At 37.9% G+C, this 25,037-nt stretch overlaps 1 protein-coding gene across 1 annotated transcript; it reads right to left on the bottom strand.

Annotated features, from left to right (window-relative positions):
* Nucleotides 1-3,038: 3,038 nt before the first annotated feature.
* Nucleotides 3,039-18,476, bottom strand: LOC102806740 (uncharacterized protein CXorf65 homolog). The gene is made up of 5 exons (XM_085499690.1): nucleotides 18,331-18,476; nucleotides 5,739-5,825; nucleotides 5,249-5,371; nucleotides 4,814-4,885; nucleotides 3,039-3,628 (listed from the first exon to the last, which is right to left on the bottom strand). The coding sequence occupies exons 1-5, from the start codon at nucleotides 18,353-18,355 to the stop codon at nucleotides 3,453-3,455; spliced, it is 483 nt and encodes a 160-aa protein (XP_085355816.1). The 5' UTR covers nucleotides 18,356-18,476; the 3' UTR covers nucleotides 3,039-3,452.
* Nucleotides 18,477-25,037: the final 6,561 nt, after the last annotated feature.

Raw genomic sequence — 25,037 nt, 5'->3', positions numbered from 1 at the left:
CCCATCCTTTTCTACTACAGAATTGTTAATGAAGCGTTAATGAAAGCCGAATACCTCAATACACACTGCTGCTTTGATATTTAAATAGCGGAACTATGAATTCTTAAGCAAAAGAATTCAGGTTTTGTCCTCTGTTGCCAACCTAGAAAACCGTGTCACACTCGGTGATTGCCGAGGAAACACCTTTGCACGGCCCCAATTTTTCCCGCCAAAATGTGATGACATTTTCAACTCTGTAATCATACACTGTTAGAAGTAATTTGTTTGCACGTGCCCTCTCAGCTCCTTATCGTATCACAGACTTTGTACTTTATTTTCCTGCCTCGATTAGCGAGGTGGGATTTTCTACAAATGTTTTGTTTGTTGCAAAAGATTAAAATGCACCTACATGAACTTGAAAATGATCGCCCGGCGGACGATTACTTAAACGAAAAAAAAATTTTTTTTTTACGTAGTCACTTATTCTGCAGTCCTGGGGGGGGGGGGGTTAATTCAAGTTTGACAACGTTGATTTTGTTAGTATCTCACTATAGCCCCCTCCCCCATACACCCGAAGACAAATATTTCTATCAGTCAGGGAACTGTCAAATACAGTTTATTTGCTCTCGTTCTTTATTTTGACAGCCGCAGCGGAAATTCATCCCAATGTCGCCATTAGCGCATAATTTATCATAAGAACTAAACTGTAAACAGCGTCCGCGGTATAAAGCTAAATTCTTGGAGAGTAACCACACATTACGTAATAAATCCAGACATTATAAATATCTGACCACACTGACTTTGTATAATAGATTATTTGCCCAAGAATCTTTTCTCTCTGTGATTGGCTAGTTTACCTGCAATAACAGGTGTACGATCATTGCCATAGTATGTCGCCCAGAATATGGACCATGTTCCCCTGAAAAATCATCAAATGTTAACTTAAAACGCGTTTTTTTAAATATGAAAAATTATGGACTGAACAGTAGTTATTCTTTCACTGAACTGAACTGCGAGTATCCTGGGTTTACGAGGCTAAAGTACTGTTGAACGAGAACGAGGCGACACCAAAATGGATATCCATGGGAAGATAGAATACACTCGATCGTGGAGCATTCCGGACACAGTCGCTGCTGGACAAATCTACTATGATAAACTCATAAAGTCAAATTAAATTGAATAGTATGTGAAGCCGATCTCGCAGATTTATGAAATATTAGGGGTTTAAAAACCTATCCACGGAGGTTGTTTGTATATATAAAAACACAACAAACATGTGAACCAATCATAATGGTGCTCGGTTTAGAGAGTTTTCATTCAATACACCCATGTGGACCAGTCAATACGTCAGAATCCTATGGTGTTCGGTTTAGACAGATTTCGTCCAAAACACCTACAATAACCAGCCAATATGTTAGGATTTGTTTGGTTTAGACAAGTTTGACCCCAAATACCCAGGTGAATCAACCACTCAAAAGGTGTTCGGTTTGAACAGGTTTTCCCCAAACACCCATCTGAATCGAATGCTAACCAATATGCCAGAACCATCTGGTGTTCGGTTTAGACAGGTTTCCCCCAAAGACCCATGTGAATCAACCACACAAAAGGCTCGATTCAGACTGATTACTGCCGTTGATTCGACAGGTCCAGTCGATGCTTGGAAAATGCTGACCAATATGCCAGAGCAATTTGGTGTTCGGTTTAGACAGGTTTCCCCCAAAGACCCATGTAAATCAACCACACAAAAGGCTCGATTCAGACTGATTACTGCCGTTGATTCGACAGGTCCAGTCGATGCTTGGAAAATGCTGACCAATATGCCAGAGCAATTTGATGTTCGGTTTAGACAGGTTTCCCCCAAAGACCCATGTAAATCAACCACACAAAAGGCTCGATTCAGACTGATTACTACCGTTGATTCGACAGGCTCAGTCGATGCTTGGAAAATGCTGACCAATATGCCAGAGCAATTTGATGTTCGGTTTAGACAGGTTTCCCCCAAAGACCCATGTAAATCAACCACACAAAAGGCTCGATTCAGACTGATTACTACCGTTGATTCGACAGGCTCAGTCGATGCTTGGAAAATGCTGACCAATATGCCAGAGCAATTTGATGTTCGGTTTAGACAGGTTTCCCCCAAAGACCCATGTAAATCAACCACACAAAAGGCTCGATTCAGACTGATTACTACCGTTGATTCGACAGGCTCAGTCGATGCTTGGAAAATGCTGACCAATATGCCAGAGCAATTTGATGTTCGGTTTAGACAGGTTTCCCCCAAAGACCCATGTAAATCAACCACACAAAAGGCTCGATTCAGACTGATTACTGCCGTTGAACCGACAGGTCCAGTCGATGCTTGGAAAATGCTGACCAATATGCCAGAGCCATTTGGTGTTCGGTTTAGACAGGCTTCACCGATCACATTTTACCAGATGAGCCCAGATTTCGTCGTTGCTCATACACCATAATGCAGTACGACAATGACGTCATTGTAAAGATGTTTCTCTATTTCAAAATCCGACACCCGCCCCTGCACTACCTGTCTCCCTGTGTATTTAGTTGTTAAAAGTTAGGAACACACGTTTTATTTGTGGTTATATGATGTAATAAATTCAACATTTATTCAATCATTTCTTTCATTGGATGTCAGTGTATGCCGAATATATATACATGTATATTTTAAAATTAGCCAGAGAGGGCGCCCAATTCGGTTTTACGTAGTTACATGTTTCTACGGTGGAGTTCTAGCTATAGTAACATTAGCAGATATACGATACAATATTCAATACGACTATTTGTTTAGAATATAATTCGACAAATTGTATTCCAGTCCGAAGACCCTGGTTACGTCGCCTGTTCAAAGTACATGTTGAATTTGAGATTCAGTAGACTAGTTTATACACATACAGCTGATATTTTGGTTGCCATGCCATCCAACATGTATCATTCACTAATTCTAAACTGCTGCGTGTTCATTTTAATACAGTTCCTATCACTACCCAATCTAACATTCAGCATAAACAGATTTATACATTCTTAAGAACCGCGAAGTGTTGGTTATATAATCTATCTTTATTTAGAAATCTACTATTGCCGTCCAATAACTGTAATGTAACTGAAAATCACTCAATGCTGTACAAGTGATGCCGAATCTATCGAGTCATCACGCCCACACGCACAGGAAAATAAAACATTGTAAGAGGACGCCCTCATACATCCATATATTGGAATCACTTCGATAGCGACACACAAATTAAATTGCCATGACGTCATTGATTGTATACGCACATGACGTCATTATGCAAACGACATTCCAGTGTGGTGGCCTACATGCACATACAGTTGTTGTCTCGAAGTACGTGTACTAAGGTCACATGATACATTTCGACAAGAACTACTAAGAATAAATACACGTATATGTGTATAAATATTGCAGATTTATACGATTTGTTTTTCGTTGGTTTGATCTATTTCTTTCTTTTTCCTGTTGGTGTGGTCGATTTAGCTGGGCCAGGTGGAGGTGCAACTTTGAATCCTGATCGCCCTCTAGTGTTGGCTTGGCTGGTTTTAAGACCATCTTTGTCACCACGTTTCTTTCGTTTACCACTTTGTGACCCGGCATTATCTTTACTTGATAGTTTGGCTGCAGGTAAGAAAATATAAGGTTATATGTCACGTGACATTATGTAACACATTTTGTAAATCCACTGAATAATTGCCACATGCATATTTTGTGTTTAAAACCTTCTCTGTTACCATGGCAATGTGTGTTGAGTGTCGTAGGTGAATAGAACGTACAAATTGTTATCACCCGACTAATTAAAATGACATTCCACCGTTCTGCCAATTAACAATAAGTATGGCAGTTGTTAACAACGCCATGATTGGATCAAACAGAATGAACACGTCTAGACCACAATATGACCACGACGATGATTGCTAACTCTAAAACACACACATATTTCGTTGCGATAGAAATTACATTGCACAATAACAAATACACAATGGGAACAGTGTTTCACTGTGACGTCACGCTGGGTGGAGGTCCGAATGCCGGCTATATCTCGTGTTATACGAGATTGCACACAGAACTATCATTCACCAAGAGAGTTGAATATGGGTTTCGTGACTGTGTCAGTCCTAATCTACAAAAGTCAGCTTACCACGAAGACAACATTCGTCCATTATATTCAACTTATTACATATGGTTTAATTAGATGTGGAAATACATGTATATTGAAAAATGAACGTGAACAAAAGTTTCTGATGTGTATGTGAACACCTCTCATTTAAAATTACTAACACATATTTGTTCCGTCTAATCTGTGCTCACCAGTTTTTACAGGTGTCACGTGCATCATTGTGTTACAAAGAGGGTGCATTTCATCTGTGGTGGCACATGTTAGATATCCCATACATCACTTGGTTACACTTAGAGGCACCATGGAATTCACAACAACGCACAGTACAGCAATATAACGTTACTATGGAAACTATCACATTTCTAAAATTACAGCATTACGTATTACTTAAAGGGCGATAGTCGTCGCGCCACGCATGCACGAGATATATGGGTCTCATATAAACAAAAATGGCGACTTTGACTGTTGGGCAGACCAACGAGTACAAACCGAGACGTTACCAAGCTTTAGTTAGGTATTTTTAGGTGATTAGTGCAAGTCGCGCCCAGGTCAAACCTCATACTTGTGATTCCATTCGATTAGAGTGCAGAGCATTCGCTAATATCAATGTTGTTAATTAGAATATATATGATAATTGTGCTATTAATTGGGTTTATCGACCTATTCAAAACTTATTGTATTCTTACCCAAGAAAGAAGCGTCGATCGTATCGTCATTGAGTAGAGGGTAGTATTGGGGTTTACTGTTTTCATCAAGACCTGTGAATTAAAGTGTATACAGAATATTTAAACAGAATAAGTATGTCATCTATGGCACACATCGACAGTGTAAAACGGAATTGCAGGCGGGGCTTTTCAGGAAAATACTAACACCGTCGTGACATACCAGTAGCACGTACCAGTAATCGGCGTGAGATAGTGCGCCCTCACCGACGGACTTGTTATTGTCAACCCAATTTCCAGTATGTAATGATTCTGTAAGGTTTATCTGACGCTCTTATTTTTCAAACAAGATGTAGGCTACATTATACCACTCTTTGATCAAACTAAAACACAAGAGGCAAACTTATAAGACCCTTTAGACGACTGACAGAGTGCGTGGTATGAAAGTAAGTTACTTACGTTCGACTCTGACTAAAACGAATGTTTCTCTTTCTTTCAGTATCTCATTTGCATATTTCTGTAATGATTCTGCTACATTTAGATACTTAACATTGCCTTCGTTATCGGAAAGATCCACTTCAACTAAAGCAAAACGTAACATTATTTTTAGTCCATACGTCGACTTTGTCATATATGTTATGACATATCACTCACACTTATTAAACGAATGTGTTACACAATTTAAATTATATCTTTTTCTTGTAATAACGTAGTCAATTTGTAGTAAACGGATGATAATTCTGATAATGGCCGCATGCCAGACGAATTGTGCATCCGACAGATAATGATGATATACATATAATAAACATTAGAATATATCATATATTTATCAGATATTGCCATGAGATTTCCGTCGTGACGTCATAATTTGAACTGTATCCGAATGTTGAAAATTACACTTTCACGTATAAATAAATAAATAAATAAATAAATAAATAAAATAACTCACCATCTTCTGCACAGTGACATCTTTGTTTAATGTTTTCTAATAATAACATTGTTCTACAATTTGGGTTAAATAAAGCTTCTTCAGAATCTGAAATCATAAAATGTAAACATCAGAATGGTTTCGGGGGTTATGCAGGGTCAAGATAAAGCGGGAGGGTTGTCACCTGCGCACGCGCGGGAATTGAGTCCCAAGCGACGATAACAACCCACGCTAAACACGCAAAGGCTCATGGGTAAACGCTTGTTTGTAAACAATGACACGCTATGGCCATATGACGCATGCGTAGGTGACAACTCTCCAGCTTTAAATCATCCAACAGAAATCACACTTTCCGGTTTATTTTCCATAGGTAAATAATTGATGCGTGGGCGAATTATCAGTCACGTGACTATGGTATACAGAACATTTGGATGTCACCTGACTATGGATACAGTATACTTGGCCGTAATGTTGTATGCAACCCCCTACAAATAGTAAAGTAGTCGAATTTAGGGATGAATATCACATTTTTGTTGTTAAAAACAGCAAATAAATAAATCCCTAAAACGACAATATTCTTGTCACAGCAATCCTAAATGATGAGCTATTTGTTATCGGCATTTTGAACAAAATTAAAGTGCATTTTTTATTTTCACAAATTTCAAAAGGGTGTGGTTAATCACAAAATGAGATATATATATTCTGAAAACTTGTGAGAAGGAATACAAAATATTAGAATCGAATAAGCGAAGGAATTTACATCTGTTGTTTGTCACTTTACATTTAGAGAACTCTCACCAGCCTGAAATCAGTAAGAATAAATCTCAGCTTACTAGTATATTGAATTCATACTTTGTATCACGCCACAGCCTAATTTATGCAACAATTACGACGACCTGTTGACGTTATTGTGACGTAACACTGATTGAATTCAAGATATGCCGAGGTTCATTTTTGATTGATTTCAGGCCGGCGACAGAACCACCAATGACATGGCGCTTTAATCTATTTATCTATTTTCACATGAAATCAAACTTGTTAAATCTGCTCAGCATTTTAATTAAAAAAACAAAACAAATTAGAAATATAATTCAACAGAACGAAAATCAGACTTTACTCGAATTTGTAAACTACTTTCACATGGTTTTTTGTACTATGAATGGAAACATGTAGATTGTCGTAAATGTCACAATCACCATGGAAAAATATAGTTTTTTTAATTAAAAAATGACATTCTGATTCAGAAGAACATTTTCATGATTGCAGTTTAGTCATGCCCTACCCACACATATATCATCGACAAACACAGCAATTGTGACAGTGAATCTAAACTAAGAAAAATCACCTGAAGTGAAATTAATTTTGCATTTCTCCGAAGAATTTCGGTATAACGAAGTGTCATGAAATATGCCATTCCTATATAACGGAATGATTAAAGACTTTGTTTTTAAAGAGGAAGTTAATATTGATTAATATTGTATTTATTGTAAAAAATATTTTTTCAAATGTCTATCTAGGCTTAAGAAATAAATGTCAGAGACCACTTGTTGAGAAACAACAAAATGATGTAGCCGACATGTAAGTCATGTGACTAACCTCTGATATTAAACAAGATTACATTCACCATTTGATAAGCTCATGTACTGGGCTTTATTCTGTGACAAGACGCGCACCACCTTTACTTGAGTATGCCGGGTACACATTATCAAAGATATTATAAAAATGTAATTAGGAATTTGCTTAATCTGTAAAGTGTAAAAACCTATTTTTTACTGTAAATGGAACTTTTATTTTATTTCATGTAAAAACGTAATGCCTTTTTTTATTTTCTGTAACCTGTACCAGCTATCCCCTTGCCCCATTCTCTTATGGTGAACGGTCCTGCCGAGAAACATTAACCACTGATCTATTGGTACTGAGAAAAGTACTTCGGTGTGGTCTCTCAAGCTATGTATACTTATATAAAGAAAGAAAGAAACAAAATAATACCAATTGCTACGTTGAAGTAAAATAATTCAAATACGAATTGGATATATTACGACACCAGTGTGTTTGCTAGTTTGAAAGCACATTGTCGACTAATCCGAGACTCATTGGGACAAAATACTATGAGGACGGGGAAGACGTTCTCTCCGACTAGACACCATTATCGAACAGCCACGAATACTGTGAGTACAGGGAAGACGATCCTCCGACTAGACACAATTGTCGAACAACCAGAAATACTGTGAGGACAGGGAAGACGTTCCCTCCGACTAGACACCATTATCGAACAACCAGAAATACTGTGAGGACAGGGAAGACGTTCCCTCCGACTAGACACCATTATCTAACAGCCACGAATACTGTGAGCACAGGGAAGACGATCCTCCGACTAGACACAATTGTCGAACAAGCAAAAATTCGACGAGTATCACAACCGAGCACAATTTTTTTTCTCACTGCTGAGTGAGTAAACTGCTGAGTAAACCATGGGAATAGAAGCCACAATCTAATCACAGTGAATTGAATATCTAAATAGACTTGTCCAAACATAGGATCTCGTTTAAAATCAATAAGGCTATATAATGAAATATGTCGTGTTTAAATTACGCGATAAAGTAATTTAATTACATGTACATTTTAAAATATTCATAGCCAATCTCTAGAATTGTCAATACGTATTTGCCATGACAAATAAACACTGTAAAAAATCAATGTGATGAATATACTAAGAATTAAGTAAAATAAAGACAGATTTCGACAGCATATACGAGGATAATTCGCCCAGCTGCAAATGATATTATGGTTGCTACACTCTGGAGTATGAGTTATCGTAAACTGTGTCTGCTACACACTGGAGTATGAGATATCGTAAAATGTGCGTTTGCTACACACTGGAGTATGAGTTATCGTAAACTGTGTGTTTGCTACACCCTGGAGTATGAGATATCGTAAAATGTGTGTTTGCTACACACTGGAGTATGAGTTATCGTAAAATGTGCGTTTGCTACACACTGGAGTATGGAGTTATCGTAAAATGTGCGTTTGCTATACACTGGAGTATGAGTTATCGTAAAATGTGCGTTTGCTACACACTGGAGTATGAGTTATCGTAAAATGTGCGTTTGCTACACACTGGAGTATGAGTTATCGTAAACTGTGTGTTTGCTACACACTGGAGTATGAGATATCGTAAAATGTGTGTTTGCTACACACTGGAGTATGAGTTATCGTAAACTGTGTCTGCTACACACTGGAGTATGAGATATCGTAAAATGTGTGTTTGCTACACACTGGAGTATGAGTTATCGTAAAATGTGCGTTTGCTACACACTGGAGTATGAGTTATCGTAAAATGTGCGTTTGCTACACACTGGAGTATGAGTTATCGTAAAATGTGCGTTTGCTACACACTGGAGTATGAGTTATCGTAAAATGTGCGTTTGCTACACACTGGAGTATGAGTTATCGTAAAATGTGTGTTTGCTACACACTGGAGTATGAGTTATCGTAAAATGTGTGTTTGCTACACACTGGAGTATGAGTTATCGTAAAATGTGTGTCTGCTACACACTGGAGTATGAGTTATCGTAAAATGTGTGTCTGCTACACACTGGAGTATGCGTTATCGTAAACTGTGTGTTTGCTACACACTGGAGTATGAGTTATCGTAAAATGTGTGTTTGCTACACACTGGAGTATGAGTTATCGTAAAATGTGTGTTTGCTACACAATGGAGTGTGAGTTATCATTAGCTGTGTGTTTGCTACACAATGGAGTGTGAGTTATCGTAAAATGTGTTTGCTATGACGTCAATTATTGGGCGTCCTCCCGGGCGTCCTCGACAACTGACCTCATTAGCAGGTCCTCTCAATTGGACAATGTTTTTACAATTGTCTCTTATTCCTAGCGTATCCAGCACTGTGTTTACATGGCTTATTATGTTGGAAACACGGTTTTGTTTGTTTGTTGTTTATGCGATTACTTTCATCGAATATGAATAGAGTATTTGTGGTTTATCAATAGATAAGGTAAACAATGTACTGGGTTCAGTATTATACTGTCACTGCCAATGCAAACATGTGCTCTTTAGACCAAAAATTCAATTATAAATGAATGGTGTTTACAGGTCGAATAGCCAGCTATTCAAAAAGAATTTATGTAGTGTTTGAACCGAAAAACAACAAAGATCCAAAATACGGCATCGACTCGATTTGCAAGGAGTATATATCTACTACTTAAATTTTCAAATCCAATTTATTTCTTATTTTAAAATCACCTCGGACGTTGCTGCCAATTGAGGTCATTTTGGATGTTGCTGCCAATTGCAGTCATCTCGAATGTTGCTGACATTTGCAGTAATTTTGGATGTTGCTGCCAATTGCAGTCATTTCAAGTGTTGCTTCCAATTGCAGTAATTTCAAGTGTTGCTTCCAATTGAAGTCATTTAAAGTGTTGCTTCCAATTGAAGTCATTTCAAGTGTTGCTTCCAATTGCAGTCATTTTGGATGTTGCTGCCAATTGAAGTCATTTCAAGTGTTGCTTCCAATTGCAGTCATTTCAAGTGTTGCTGCCAATTGAAGTCATTTCAAGTGTTGCTTCCAATTGCAGTCATTTCAAGTGTTGCTTCCAATTGCAGTAATTTCAAGTGTTGCTGCCAATTGAAGTCATTTAAAGTGTTGCTTCCAATTGCAGTAATTTCAAGTGTTGCTGCCAATTGAAGTCATTTAAAGTGTTGCTTCCAATTGAAGTCATTTCAAGTGTTGCTTCCAATTGCAGTCATTTTGGATGTTGCTGCCAATTGAAGTCATTTCAAGTGTTGCTTCCAATTGCAGTCATTTCAAGTGTTGCTGCCAATTGAAGTCATTTCAAGTGTTGCTTCCAATTGCAGTCATTTCAAGTGTTGCTTCCAATTGCAGTAATTTCAAGTGTTGCTGCCAATTGAAGTCATTTAAAGTGTTGCTTCCAATTGCAGTAATTTCAAGTGTTGCTGCCAATTGAAGTCATTTAAAGTGTTGCTTCCAATTGCAGTCATTTCAAGTGTTGCTTTCAATTGCAGTAATTTCAAGTGTTGCTGCCAATTGAAGTCATTTAAAGTGTTGCTTCCAATTGCAGTCATTTCAAGTGTTGCTTCCAATTGCAGTCATTTTGGATGTTGCTTCCAATTGAAGTCATTTCAAGTGTTGCTTCCAATTGAAGTCATTTCAAGTGTTGCTGCCAATTGAAGTCATTTCAAGTGTTGCTTCCAATTGCAGTCATTTCAAGTGTTGCTGCCAATTGAAGTCATTTCAAGTGTTGCTTCCAATTGCAGTCATTTCAAGTGTTGCTTCCAATTGCAGTAATTTCAAGTGTTGCTGCCAATTGAAGTCATTTAAAGTGTTGCTTCCAATTGCAGTAATTTCAAGTGTTGCTGCCAATTGAAGTCATTTAAAGTGTTGCTTCCAATTGCAGTCATTTCAAGTGTTGCTTCCAATTGCAGTAATTTCAAGTGTTGCTGCCAATTGAAGTCATTTAAAGTGTTGCTTCCAATTGCAGTCATTTCAAGTGTTGCTTCCAATTGCAGTCATTTTGGATGTTGCTTCCAATTGAAGTCATTTCAAGTGTTGCTTCCAATTGAAGTCATTTCAAGTGTTGCTTCCAATTGAAGTCATTTCAAGTGTTGCTTCCAATTGCAGTCATTTCAAGTGTTGCTTCCAATTGAAGTCATTTCAAGTGTTGCTTCCAATTGAAGTCATTTCAAGTGTTGCTTCCAATTGAAGTCATTTCAAGTGTTGCTTCCAATTGCAGTCATTTCAAGTGTTGCTTCCAATTGCAGTCATTTCAAGTGTTGCTTCCAATTGAAGTCATTTCAAGTGTTGCTTCCAATTGAAGTCATTTCAAGTGTTGCTTCCAATTGCAGTCATTTCAAGTGTTGCTGCCAATTGAAGTCATTTCAAGTGTTGCTTCCAATTGCAGTAATTTCAAGTGTTGCTTCCAATTGCAGTAATTTTGGATGTTGCTTCCAATTGAAGTCATTTCAAGTGTTGCTTCCAATTGAAGTCATTTCAAGTGTTGCTTCCAATTGCAGTCATTTCAAGTGTTGCTTCCAATTGCAGTCATTTTGGATGTTGCTTCCAATTGAAGTCATTTCAAGTGTTGCTTCCAATTGAAGTCATTTCAAGTGTTGCTTCCAATTGAAGTCATTTCAAGTGTTGCTTCCAATTGAAGTCATTTCAAGTGTTGCTTCCAATTGCAGTCATTTCAAGTGTTGCTGCCAATTGCAGTCATTTCAAGTGTTGCTGCCAATTGAAGTCATTTCAAGTGTTGCTTCCAATTGAAGTCATTTCAAGTGTTGCTTCCAATTGAAGTCATTTCAAGTGTTGCTTCCAATTGAAGTCATTTCAAGTGTTGCTTCCAATTGCAGTCATTTCAAGTGTTGCTGCCAATTGAAGTCATTTCAAGTGTTGCTTCCAATTGAAGTCATTTCAAGTGTTGCTTCCAATTGCAGTCATTTCAAGTGTTGCTTCCAATTGAAGTCATTTCAAGTGTTGCTTCCAATTGAAGTCATTTCAAGTGTTGCTTCCAATTGAAGTCATTTCAAGTGTTGCTGCCAATTGAAGTCATTTCAAGTGTTGCTTCCAATTGAAGTCATTTCAAGTGTTGCTTCCAATTGAAGTCATTTCAAGTGTTGCTTCCAATTGAAGTCATTTCAAGTGTTGCTTCCAATTGCAGTAATTTTGAATGTTGCTGCCAATTGCAGTCATTTTGGATGTTGCTGCCAATTGCAGTCATCTCGAATGTTGCTATCAATTGCAGTCATTTCAAGTGTTGCTTCCAATTGCAGTAATTTCAAGTGTTGCTTCCAATTGCAGTCATTTCAAGTGTTGCTTCCAATTGCAGTAATTTCAAGTGTTGCTGCCAATTGAAGTCATTTAAAGTGTTGCTTCCAATTGCAGTCATTTCAAGTGTTGCTGCCAATTGCAGTCATTTCAAGTGTTGCTGCCAATTGCAGTCATTTCAAGTGTTGCTGCCAATTGCAGTAATTTCAAGTGTTGCTGCCAATTGCAGTAATTTCAAGTGTTGCTGCCAATTGAAGTCATTTAAAGTGTTGCTTCCAATTGCAGTCATTTCAAGTGTTGCTGCCAATTGCAGTCATTTCAAGTGTTGCTGCCAATTGCAGTCATTTTTATGTTGCTGCCAATTGCAGTCATTTTCGTGTTGCTGCCAATTGCAGTCATTTTCGTGTTGCTGTCAATTGCAGTCATTTTGGATGTTGTTGGCAATTGCAGTCAGTTTGGATATTGCTGCTATTTGCAGTCATCTGTATCTAGTTAAAATACTTTCAATGAAATTGAACTTAAAGGACGGTAGTCGTCGCGCCACGCATGTGCGAGATATATGGATCACATATAAACAAAGAGGGCGACTTTGACAGTTGCGCAGATCAACGAGTACGAACTGACACGTTACGAAGTTTTAATTAGTTGATTGAAAGGTATCGAAAGGGTCACCAGCGGTAATTAGTGCAAGTCGCGACCAGGTAAAACCTCATACTCATAATTTCCATTATACGAGCGCATTGCATTGTGGGAAAATCAATGTTTATCAACACAAATGTCGCACATGCGCAGCGCGACGACTGCCGCGCTTTAAACTATTTTATTCAACATACCTTGACGTTATGATAGGTATAATGTGTATGAACTTAAACCTCCGGCCACCAAATGACGTGTGTTTTTTAACTTTACTTATCCAGTTATGCAATTTCGGCTCTGGGTCTGCGTTTTTTTTATAGAAAATCACAATAAAATATATTGTCTCTCGGGGTCTCATTTCTCATGGCGTTAACAATAGGAAATCACCTAAGAATGTGACCCGTTTGGTCCCAGGTTTGCGTGCATAATAACGGAATGTTTCCCGATGTCAGGGGAGACCCAGTCACGTGACACGCTACATACTGTAAAGGGGGTAATTATTCACTGGGTTTTAATTTAGCTTATTTCGCTGACTGGAAAAATGCGCTAAATTAAAACCCAGTGAATATGTAAAATTTAGCATAGAACATATTATCTAAATGACGAAACCGTGAATTTAAAACCCACTGAATATGCCCGAAATGGTAAATCAGTGAAATTTAAACCCAGTGAAAATTAGTCATTTTACAGTACTCTGTAACAGTTCATGCCTGACTTAATGCCATTATATAACGATGGATAGGTCGAGGTCAAATGTCATTAAATCACGAGTACAATTTTAAGCAATCTTTCGCTCCAGTGACTTGTGAAAACACGCCGAGATAAAGTTGGCAACAGCCACGTGCTAACGAAACGTACACGCAACACGTAGACATCTATAATTCGGTGTGGCGGTCAAATCACGTGACACATCATAACGAGCTTTTTAAACTTGAATGTACTACGACCATATATGTTACAAAGCAAAGTTCTGATCAATTAGATGAGTGACTTTGAACGAAAATACTGTTTTGCTTGTTATAATAATGATAATAATAATAATAACAATACTACTAATAATAATAACTATAAATATAAATATAAATATAGATATGAATAAATAAACTAGCTACTTCAAATTCCTCGATTGTCTGATTGACTCGCTACAGCAATTTGACAAATGAGACGAAAGCGATATTTAATTTGGTGATATATGAAACCATTACGAGATAGTAGCAATATCTTTCAACAATGGATGATAATAAATATTCACAATGCAAGCGCGTCTTATCTATCTGCGTATGCATTGATCGAAATATGATAAATCTAAGGTTAATGGAAAATTGAATGAAACAAAAAACATTAATTGTATTAATTACCGCTTCATGTTATGCGATGTTACCATGACAATGCTCGTATGAATACACAATCCGCGTTGTCATGGATACTTTTGGGATGGATGTAATTGAAATTCACAATTGATGCATGATATGTGTTATTATTAAATACTATTGAGTCTTCCACTTCCATCTCACCGATGTTTTTTTTATAGCAATGCCACCTTAGACTAGCATCATATAACGTCTTCTTTTGGTCTACGTTTTGATTAAAAAAGGGGTTCTAATTTCGAAACTGTTTTGACAATTTGACGTTGTACAAAATGTGCCCCAAATCGACGGCAGTTTAACCTAAATCGGGGAGGAAATTTTCATCTAGGCATTATCAGAGTAGCAAATATGACCGTGGCTGCAGATAATATTTAAACAGACCATGACCAGTAGATTTCAAGAGCTTGCAAGTCCATATCAAACGTCAGACCACGATGTTGTTATCTACACAGACCACGATGTTGTCAACGACGCAGTCAAACCACGATGTTGTCAAACCACGATGTTGTCAACGACGCAGTCAAACCACGATGTTGTCAACGACGCAGTCAAACCACAATGTTGTCAAACCACGATGTTGTCATTGACGCAGTCGAACCACGATGTTGTCAGACCACGATGTTGTCAGACCACGATGTTGTCAAACCATGATGCAGTCAGACAACAATATTGTCAAACCACGATGTTGTCAAAACACGATGCAGCCAGACACGATACTGTCAAACCACGATATTGTCAAACCACGATGTTGTCAGACCAAGGTGTTGTCAGACCACGATGTTGTCAGACCACGATGTTGGCATATGATATATTTAAACGTGTAATAGAATATACCACTGCTGTGTTTAGGCATGTATGAATATAATCACGTCAAACTTCATTTCAAAGAGTGATATATTTCATTGTCAGCAAATACCTGATTGATTCATTAATAGTCTATTATCATACCGCATTGCGAGTGTAGTAGTACCTACCAGTGGTATTGTTCTGACTAGCACAGCCTCGACCCCAAGGGTAGTGTTGATATTGATGTCACAATAAGGTTACACCTCTCAGGAGAAACAAAGTACAGCTCGGCAATTAACCGATTTTATTAGTTTTCTGATTCTAGATCAAAATATTTTCTGGTATATTGGTCGACATAGAATAGAATAGAATAGAATAGAATAGAATAGAATAGAATAGAATAGAATAGAATAGAATAGAATACTCACAGGTGTGTAGCCATTACTATCACAGTCAGTGCGGCATTGTCTACTTCACGTCTATTTTGAGAGGGTGCGGTTAGTGGTAAACAATGTATACTACATCCCATGGTGTGACACTATGCAAATATTGGTTCACTGACGTCATTACTACAGTATATGTTCGTTCATTCTTAGTGCACTGTTAATGACGGTGTTACGTTAAATATTGTAGTGTACTGTGAATGGTGTTACGTTAAATCTTGTAGTGTACTGTGAATGGTGTTGTAACGTTAAATCTTGTTGTGCACTGTAAATGGTGTTGTTACGTTAAATCTTGTAGTGTACTGTAAATGGTGTTGTTACGTTAACACGTGTAGGGTACTGTGAATGATGTTGTTACGTTAAATCTTGTAGTGTACTGTGAATGGTGTTGTTACGTTAAATCTTGTAGTGTACTGTAAATAGTGTTGTTACGTTAACACGTGTAGGGTACTGTGAATGATGTTGTTACGTTAAATCTTGTAGTGTACTGTGAATGGTGTTGTTACGTTAAATCTGGTAGTGTACTGTGAATGGTGTTGTTACGTTAAATCTTGTAGTGCACTGTGAATGGTGTTGTTACGTTAAATCTTGTAGTGTACTGTGAATAGTGTTACGTTAAATCTTGTGTACTGTGAATGGTGTTGTTACGTTAAATCTTGTAGTATACTGTGAATGATGTTGTTACGTTAAATCTTGTAGTGTACTGTGAATGGTGTTGTAACGTTAAATCTTGTAGTGTACTGTGAATGGTGTTGTAACGTTAAATCTTGTAGTGCACTGTAAATGGTGTTCTTACGTTAAATCTTGTAGTGCACTGTGAATGGCGTTACGATAAATCTTGTAGTGTACTGTGAATGGTGTTGTTACGTTAAATCCTGTAGTGTACTGTGAATGGTGTTACGTTAAATCTTGTAGTGCACTGTGAATGGCGTTGTTACGTTAAATCCTGTAGTGCACTGTAAATGGCGTTACGATAAATCTTGTAGTGCACTGTGAATGGCGTTACGCTAAATCTTGTAGTGCACTGTAAATGGCTTTGTTACTATAAATCTTGTAGTGCACTGTGAATGGCGTTACGCTAAATCTTGTAGTGCACTGTAAATGGCGTTACGATAAATCTTGTAGTGCACTGTAAATGGCGTTACGATAAATCTTGTAGTGCACTGTAAATGGCGTTACGATAAACCTTGTAGTGCACTGTAAATGGCTTTGTTATGTTATATCTTGTAGTATACTGTGAATGGTATTGTTACGTTAAATCTCGTAGTGTACTGTGAATGGTATTGTTACGTTAATACGTGTAGGGTACTGTAAATGATGTTGTTACGTCAAATATTGTAGTGCACTGTAAATGATGTTGTTACGTTAAATCTTGTAGTGCACTGTAAATAGTGTTGTTACGTTAAATCTTGTAGTACACTGTAAATGGTGTTGTTACGTTAAATCTTGAAGTATACTGTAAATGGTGTTGTTACGTTAAATCTTGAAGTGTAGTGTGAATGACATTACGTTAAATCTTGTAGTGCACTGTAAATGGCGTTACGATAAATCTTGTAGTGCACTGTAAATAGCGTTATTACGTTAAATCTTGTAGTGCACTGTAAATGGCGTTACGATAAATCTTGTAGTGCACTGTAAATAGCGTTGTTACGTTAAATCTTGTAGTGCACTGTAAATGGCGTTACGATAAATCTTGTAGTGCACTGTAAATAGCGTTACGATAAATCTTGTAGTGCACTGTAAATGGCGTTACGATAAATCTTGTAGTGCACTGTAAATGGCGTTACGATAAATCTTGTAGTGCACTGTAAATGGTGTTGTTACGATAAATCTTGCAGTGCACTGTAAATAGCGTTGTTACGTTAACAGTTCAATCCAAGAAAAAGTATTATTTTACCTTGACAACTAGGATACATTTGTAGTCATTGTAATCAATAGTAAGAGTGTGTAGTTACTGGTGTATTGTCAATAATATTATTACTAGTATCGCTGTCACGGCTACGCAGTTTAATTTATTTGGACATAAATAAAAATAAACCCTAACCACGTGCTCGTTCAATTCATTGACATGCTTATATAGCAGGATTTATTGAAAGAACTATACGATTGTCAAAGTAGTAATTAAATTCCTTGACTATTAAATTTTATTTGCGGTATCTATTATGTCCCATCTGCATAAAACTACCAGTAATTGTGTTTCGACATGGTTTCCGTCACCATGGCATTGCTGAAAATTTCACGCTGTACTTCTTAACAATAACTCTGCTATTAGCAATGGGTTCCTGGTAGCAATGTGATATTGTGCTTCAGTGTATACAATACATGTACGTGTATACATACAGCGTGTGAATACTTCAACCATGACAATTACACCTAAGGTTGTTTACAGCGACATGGTTGGTACCCGATTCCACTTTCCACCAATGCCTTGCTGGCCACATATGTCAGCGCTATGAATTCTACACACCGAACACAGATGACTACAGAGCGCCGAATTCGCTCTCTGTATTCTTTGTTATACAAGATTTAACTTGTATTAATCCTTATATTGGATCTAACTTGTATTAAAATATAAACTCACCTCCATATCGCACAGTGATAAACATTACGGTGAAAGAAACCAACTTGTCAAGCAGCGATCAGCGAGTGGACCGTCCTTTCCCTTTCTTACAGTTACACTGTTGATCCGCGTCTATGTGTGCTTATGTAGCCTGCTTTGTCTGCCTATTGTAGTTCCTGTCAAAGGCAGTGAATACTAATTAGAGGGAATCACGTGACTTTTGTCACTAATGGCTGAAAGGCATGGAAATCAACAAATGTGCTAGGCGGAGAATTTAATTAAATACCAACCGATAGGTAGTATTATGGGATGTATTCGAATAACATACGTGTAACGCAATAATGAGACGTCAAATAAGACAGGAAACAATAAAGATAAGAAGGTAATTCACGCATGTCCACAAAACACACCTGCTTGGAGGGTAACACGTAGTTGTACAACCTATCGAGATAATGGGTTGGCTCGTATGTTGCCGAGACAACGTATTCATATCAACGTAATTATTCTTATCTTCATCACGGGTTATCCCTTACCAAAATAAAAAGATGCACTATTGAAAATTATTATTATTATTATTATTATTAAAACAAGCAGAACAGTATTTTCGTTCAAAGTCACTCACCCAATTGATCTGAATTTTGCATTCAAGTTTGAAAAGCTCGTTGTGATTTGTCACGTGATTTGACCGCCACGCCGAATTAACGAAACACACATTTGAAAATCTCATTCATGTTCAAGTGATACGCCTTATATCTTCCCTAAGTACAAATTGCAAGTGACAGATGGTTACGTAGACCACTGTGTCACGGATGGTCATCACGGATGATTGTGTAGTCCGCTATTTTGCAGAAGTACGGACATCACCAATAAGAACAACGTGTACTACATGGACTACATACGACAAAGTGACAGCATAAGGAATACGAGATGTCGTTACATTACGTGATACTGATACTGGACAAAGTGACAGCATAAGGAATACGAGATGTCGTTACATTACGTGATACTGATACTGGACAAAGTGACAGCATAAGGAATACGAGATGTCGTTACATTACGTGATACTGATACTGGACAAAGTGACAGCATAAGGAATACGAGATGTCGTTACATTACGTGATACTGATACTGGACTAAGTGACAGCATAAGGAATACGAGATGTCGTTACATTACGTAATGCTGATACTGGACAAAGTGACAGCATAAGGAATACGAGATGTCGTTACATTACGTGATACTGATACTGGACAAAGTGACAGCATAAGGAATACGAGATGTCGTTACATTACGTGATACTGATACTGGACAAAGTGACAGCATAAGGAATACGAGATGTCGTTACATTACGTAATGCTGATACTGGACAAAGTGACAGCATAAGGAATACGAGATGTCGTTACATTACGTAATGCTGATACTGGACAAAGTGACAGCATAAGGAATACGAGATGTCGTTACATTACGTAATGCTGATACTGGACAAAGTGACAGCATAAGGAATACGAGATGTCATTACATTACGTGATACTGATACTGGACAAAGTGACAGCATAAGGAATACGAGATGTCGTTACATTACGTGATACTGATACTGGACTAAGTGACAGCATAAGGAATACGAGATGTCGTTACATTACGTGATACTGATACTGGACAAAGTGACAGCATAAGGAATACGAGATGTCGTTACATTACGTGATACTGATACTGGACAAAGTGACAGCATAAGGAATACGAGATGTCGTTACATTACGTGATACTGATACTGGACAAAGTGACAGCATAAGGAATACGAGATGTCGTTACATTACGTGATACTGATACTGGACTAAGTGACAGCATAAGGAATACGAGATGTCGTTACATTACGTGATACTGATACTGGACAAAGTGACAGCATAAGGAATACGAGATGTCGTTACATTACGTGATACTGATACTGGACAAAGTGACAGCTTAAGGAATACGAGATGTCGTTACATTACGTAATGCTGATACTGGACAAAGTGACAACATATGGAATACGAGATGTCGTTACATTACGTAATGCTGATACTGGACAAAGTGACAGCATAAGGAATACGAGATGTCGTTACATTACGTAATGCTGATACTGGACAAAGTGACAGCATAAGGAATACGAGATGTCGTTACATTACGTAATGCTGATACTGGACAAAGTGACAGCATAAGGAATACGAGATGTCGTTACATTACGTGATACTGATACTGGACTAAGTGACAGCATAAGGAATACGAGATGTCGTTACATTACGTGATACTAATACTGGACTAAGTGACAGCATAAGGAATACGAGATGTCGTTACATTACGTGATACTGATACTGGACTAAGTGACAGCATAAGGAATACGAGATGTCGTTACATTACGTGATACTGATACTGGACAAAGTGACAGCATAAGGAATACGAGATGTCATTACATTACGTGATACTGATACTGGACAAAGTAACAGCATAAGGAATACGAGATGTCGTTACATTACTGATACTGATACTGGAAAAAGTGACAGCTTAAGGAATACGAGATGCCGTTATATAACGTGATACTGTCACTGGACAAAGTGACAGCATTAGGAATACGAGATGTCGTTACATTACGTGATACTGATACTGGACAAAGTGACAGCATTAGGAATACGAGATGCCGTTACATTACTGATACTGATACTGGACAAAGTGACAGCATAAGGAATACGAGATGTCGTTACATTACGTGATACTGATACTGGACAAAGTGACAGCTTAAGGAATACGAGATGCCGTTACATTACGTGATACTGTCACTGGACAAAGTGACAGCATTAGGAATACGAGATGTCGTTACATTACGTGATACTGATACTGGACAAAGTGACAGCATTAGGAATACGAGATGCCGTTACATTACGTGATACTGATACTGGACTAAGTGACAGCATAAGGAATACGAGATGTCGTTACATTACGTGATACTGATACTGGACATAGTGACAGCATAAGGAATACGAGATGTCATTACATTACGTGATACTGATACTGGACAAAGTGACAGCATAAGGAATACGAGATGTCATTACATTACGTGATACTGATACTGGACAAAGTAACAGCATAAGGAATACGAGATGTCGTTACATTACTGATACTGATACTGGAAAAAGTGACAGCTTAAGGAATACGAGATGCAGTTATATAACGTGATACTGTCACTGGACAAAGTGACAGCATTAGGAATACGAGATGTCGTTACATTACGTGATACTGATACTGGACAAAGTGACAGCATTAGGAATACGAGATGCCGTTACATTACTGATACTGATACTGGACAAAGTGACAGCATAAGGAATACGAGATGTCGTTACATTACATGATACTGATACTGGACAAAGTGACAGCTTAAGGAATACGAGATGCCGTTACATTACGTGATACTGTCACTGGACAAAGTGACAGCATTAGGAATACGAGATGTCGTTACATTACGTGATACTGATACTGGACAAAGTGACAGCATTAGGAATACGAGATGTCGTTACATTACGTGATACTGATACTGGACAAAGTGACAGCATTAGGAATACGAGATGTCGTTACATTACGTGATACTGATACTGGACAAAGTGACAGCTTAAGGAATACGAGATGCCGTTACTTTACGTGATACTGTCACTGGACAAAGTGACAGCATTAGGAATACGAGATGTCGTTACATTACGTGATACTGATACTGGACTAAGTGACAGCATAAGGAATACGAGATGTCGTTACATTACGTGATATAGATACTGGACAAAGTGACAGCATAAGGAATACGAAATGTCATTACATTACTGATACTGATACTGGACAAAGTGACAGCATAAGGAATACGAGATGCCGTTACATTACGTGATACTGTCACTGGACAAAGTGACAGCATTAGGAATACGAGATGTCGTTACGATACGTGATACTGATACTGGACAAAGTGACAGCATTAGGAATACGAGATGCCGTTACATTACGTGATACTGATACTGGACAAAGTAACAGCATTAGGAATACGAGATGTCGTTACATTACGTGATACTGATACTGGACAAAGTGACCGCATTAGGAATACGAGATGCCGTTACATTACGTGATACTGTCACTGGACAAAGTGACAGCTTAAGGTTTACAAGATGCCGTTACATTACGTGATACCAGACAAAGTGACAGCATTAGGAATATGAGATGCCGTTACATTACGTGATACTGATACTGGACAAAGTGACAGCATTAGGAATATGAGATGCCGTTACATTACGTGATACTGATACTGGACAAAGTAACAACATTAGGAATACGAGATGTCGTTACATTACGTGATACTGATACTGGACAAAGTGACAGCATTAGGAATACGAGATGCCGTTACATTACGTGATACTGTCACTGGACAAAGTAACAGCTTAAGGTTTACAAGATGCCGTTACATTACGTGATACCAGACAAAGTGACAGCATAAGGAATACGAGATGTCATTACATTACGTGATACTGTCACTGGACAAACTGACGGCATAAGGAATACGACATGTCATTACATTACTGATACTGATACTGGACAAACTGGCAGCATAAGGAATACGACATGTCATTACATTACTGATACTGATACTGGACAAAGTGACAGCATATGGAATACGAGATGTCGTTACATTACGTGATAATGATACTGGACAAAGTGACAGCATAAGGAATACGAGATGTCGTTACATTACTGATACTGATACTGGACAAAGTGACATCATAAGGAATACGAGATATCGTTACATTACGTGTTACTGATACTGGACAAAGTGACAGCATAAGGAATACGAGATGTCGTTACATTACGTGATACTGATACTGAACAAAGTGACAGCTTAAGGAATACGAGATGCCGTTACATTACGTGATACTGTCACTGGACAAAGTGACAGCATTAGGAATACGAGATGTCGTTACATTACGTGATACTGATACTGGACAAAGTGACAGCATTAGGAATACGAGATGTCGTTACATTACGTGATACTGATACTGGACAAAGTGACAGCTTAAGGAATACGAGATGCCGTTACATTACGTGATACTGTCACTGGACAAAGTGACAGCATTAGGAATACGAGATGTCGTTACATTACGTGATACTGATACTGGACTAAGTGACAGCATAAGGAATACGAGATGTCGTTACATCACGTGATATAGATACTAGACAAAGTGACAGCATAAGGAATACGAAATGTCATTACATTACTGATACTGATACTGGACAAAGTGACAGCTTAAGGAATACGAGATGCCGTTACATTACGTGATACTGTCACTGGACAAAGTGACAGCATTAGGAATACGAGATGTCGTTACATTACGTGATACTGATACTGGACAAAGTGACAGCATTAGGAATATGAGATGCCGTTACATTTCGTGATACTGATACTGGACAAAGTAACAACATTAGGAATACGAGATGCTGTTACATTACGTGATACTGTCACTGGACAAAGTAACAGCTTAAGGTTTACAAGATGCCGTTACATTACGTGATACTAGACAAAGTGACAGCATAAGGAATACGAAATGTCATTACATTACGTGATACTGATACTGGACAAACTGACGGCATAATGAATACGAAATGTCATTACATTACTGATACTGGACAAACTGGCAGCATAAGGAATACGAAATGTCATTACTTTACTGATACTGATACTGGACAAAGTGACAGCATAAGGAATACGAAATGTCATTACATTACGTGATACTGATACTGGACAAAGTGACAGCATAAGGAATACGAGATGTCGTTACATTACGTGATACTGATACTGGACAATGTGACAGCATAAGGAATACGAGATGTCATTACATTACTGATACTGCTACTGGACAAAGTGACGGCATAAGGAATACGAGATGCCGTTACATTACGTGATACTGATACTGGACAAAGTGACAGAATTAGGAATACGAGATACCGTTACATTACGTGATACTGTTACTGGACAAAGTAACAGCTTAAGGTTTACAAGATGCCGTTACATTACGTGATACTAGACAAAGTGACAGCATAAGGAATACGAAATGTCATTACATTACGTGATACAGATACTGGACAAAGTGACAGCATATGGAATACGAAATGTCATTACATTACGTGATACTGACACTAGACAAAGTGATAGCTTAAGGAATACGAGATGTCGTTATATTACGTGATACTGATACTGGACAAACTGACGGCATAAGGAATACGAAATGTCATTACATTACTGATACTGATACTGGACAAACTGACGGCATAAGGAATACGAAATGTCATTACATTACTGATACTGATACTGGACAAACTGACAGCATAAGGAATACGAAATGTCATTACATTACTGATACTGGACAAAGTGACAGCATAAGGAATACGAAATGTCATTACATTACGTGATACTGATACTGGACAAAGTGACAGCATAAGGAATACGAAATGTCGTTACATTACGTGATACTGATACTGGACAAAGTGACAGCATATGGAATACGAAATGTCATTACATTACTGATACTGATACTGGACAAAGTGACAGCATAAGGAATACGAGATGCCGTTACATTACGTGATACTGATACTGGACAAAGTGACAGCATAAGGAATACGAAATGTCGTTACATTACGTGATACTGATACTGGACAAAGTGACAGCATAAGGAAT

The sequence above is a fragment of the Saccoglossus kowalevskii genome, chromosome 5 (assembly GCF_978046115.1).
Source record: "Saccoglossus kowalevskii chromosome 5, keSacKowa6.1, whole genome shotgun sequence".
Classification (NCBI taxonomy): Eukaryota; Metazoa; Hemichordata; class Enteropneusta; family Harrimaniidae; genus Saccoglossus; species Saccoglossus kowalevskii.
Note: the sequence above shows the minus strand (reverse complement) of the source record. Positions and strands in the feature narration are given on the sequence as shown.

Excerpts from the sequence above, each read along its gene's own strand:
- LOC102806740 (XM_085499690.1), bottom strand. The coding sequence starts at position 18,355 with ATGTTTATCACTGTGCGATATGGAG. Across the intron at positions 5,826-18,330 it reads TATCACTGTGCGATATGGAG|ATTCTGAAGAAGCTTTATTT; the intron begins GTGAGTTTATAT and ends TTATGATTTCAG. Across the intron at positions 5,372-5,738 it reads ATGTCACTGTGCAGAAGATG|TTGAAGTGGATCTTTCCGAT; the intron begins GTGAGTTATTTT and ends GTTTTGCTTTAG.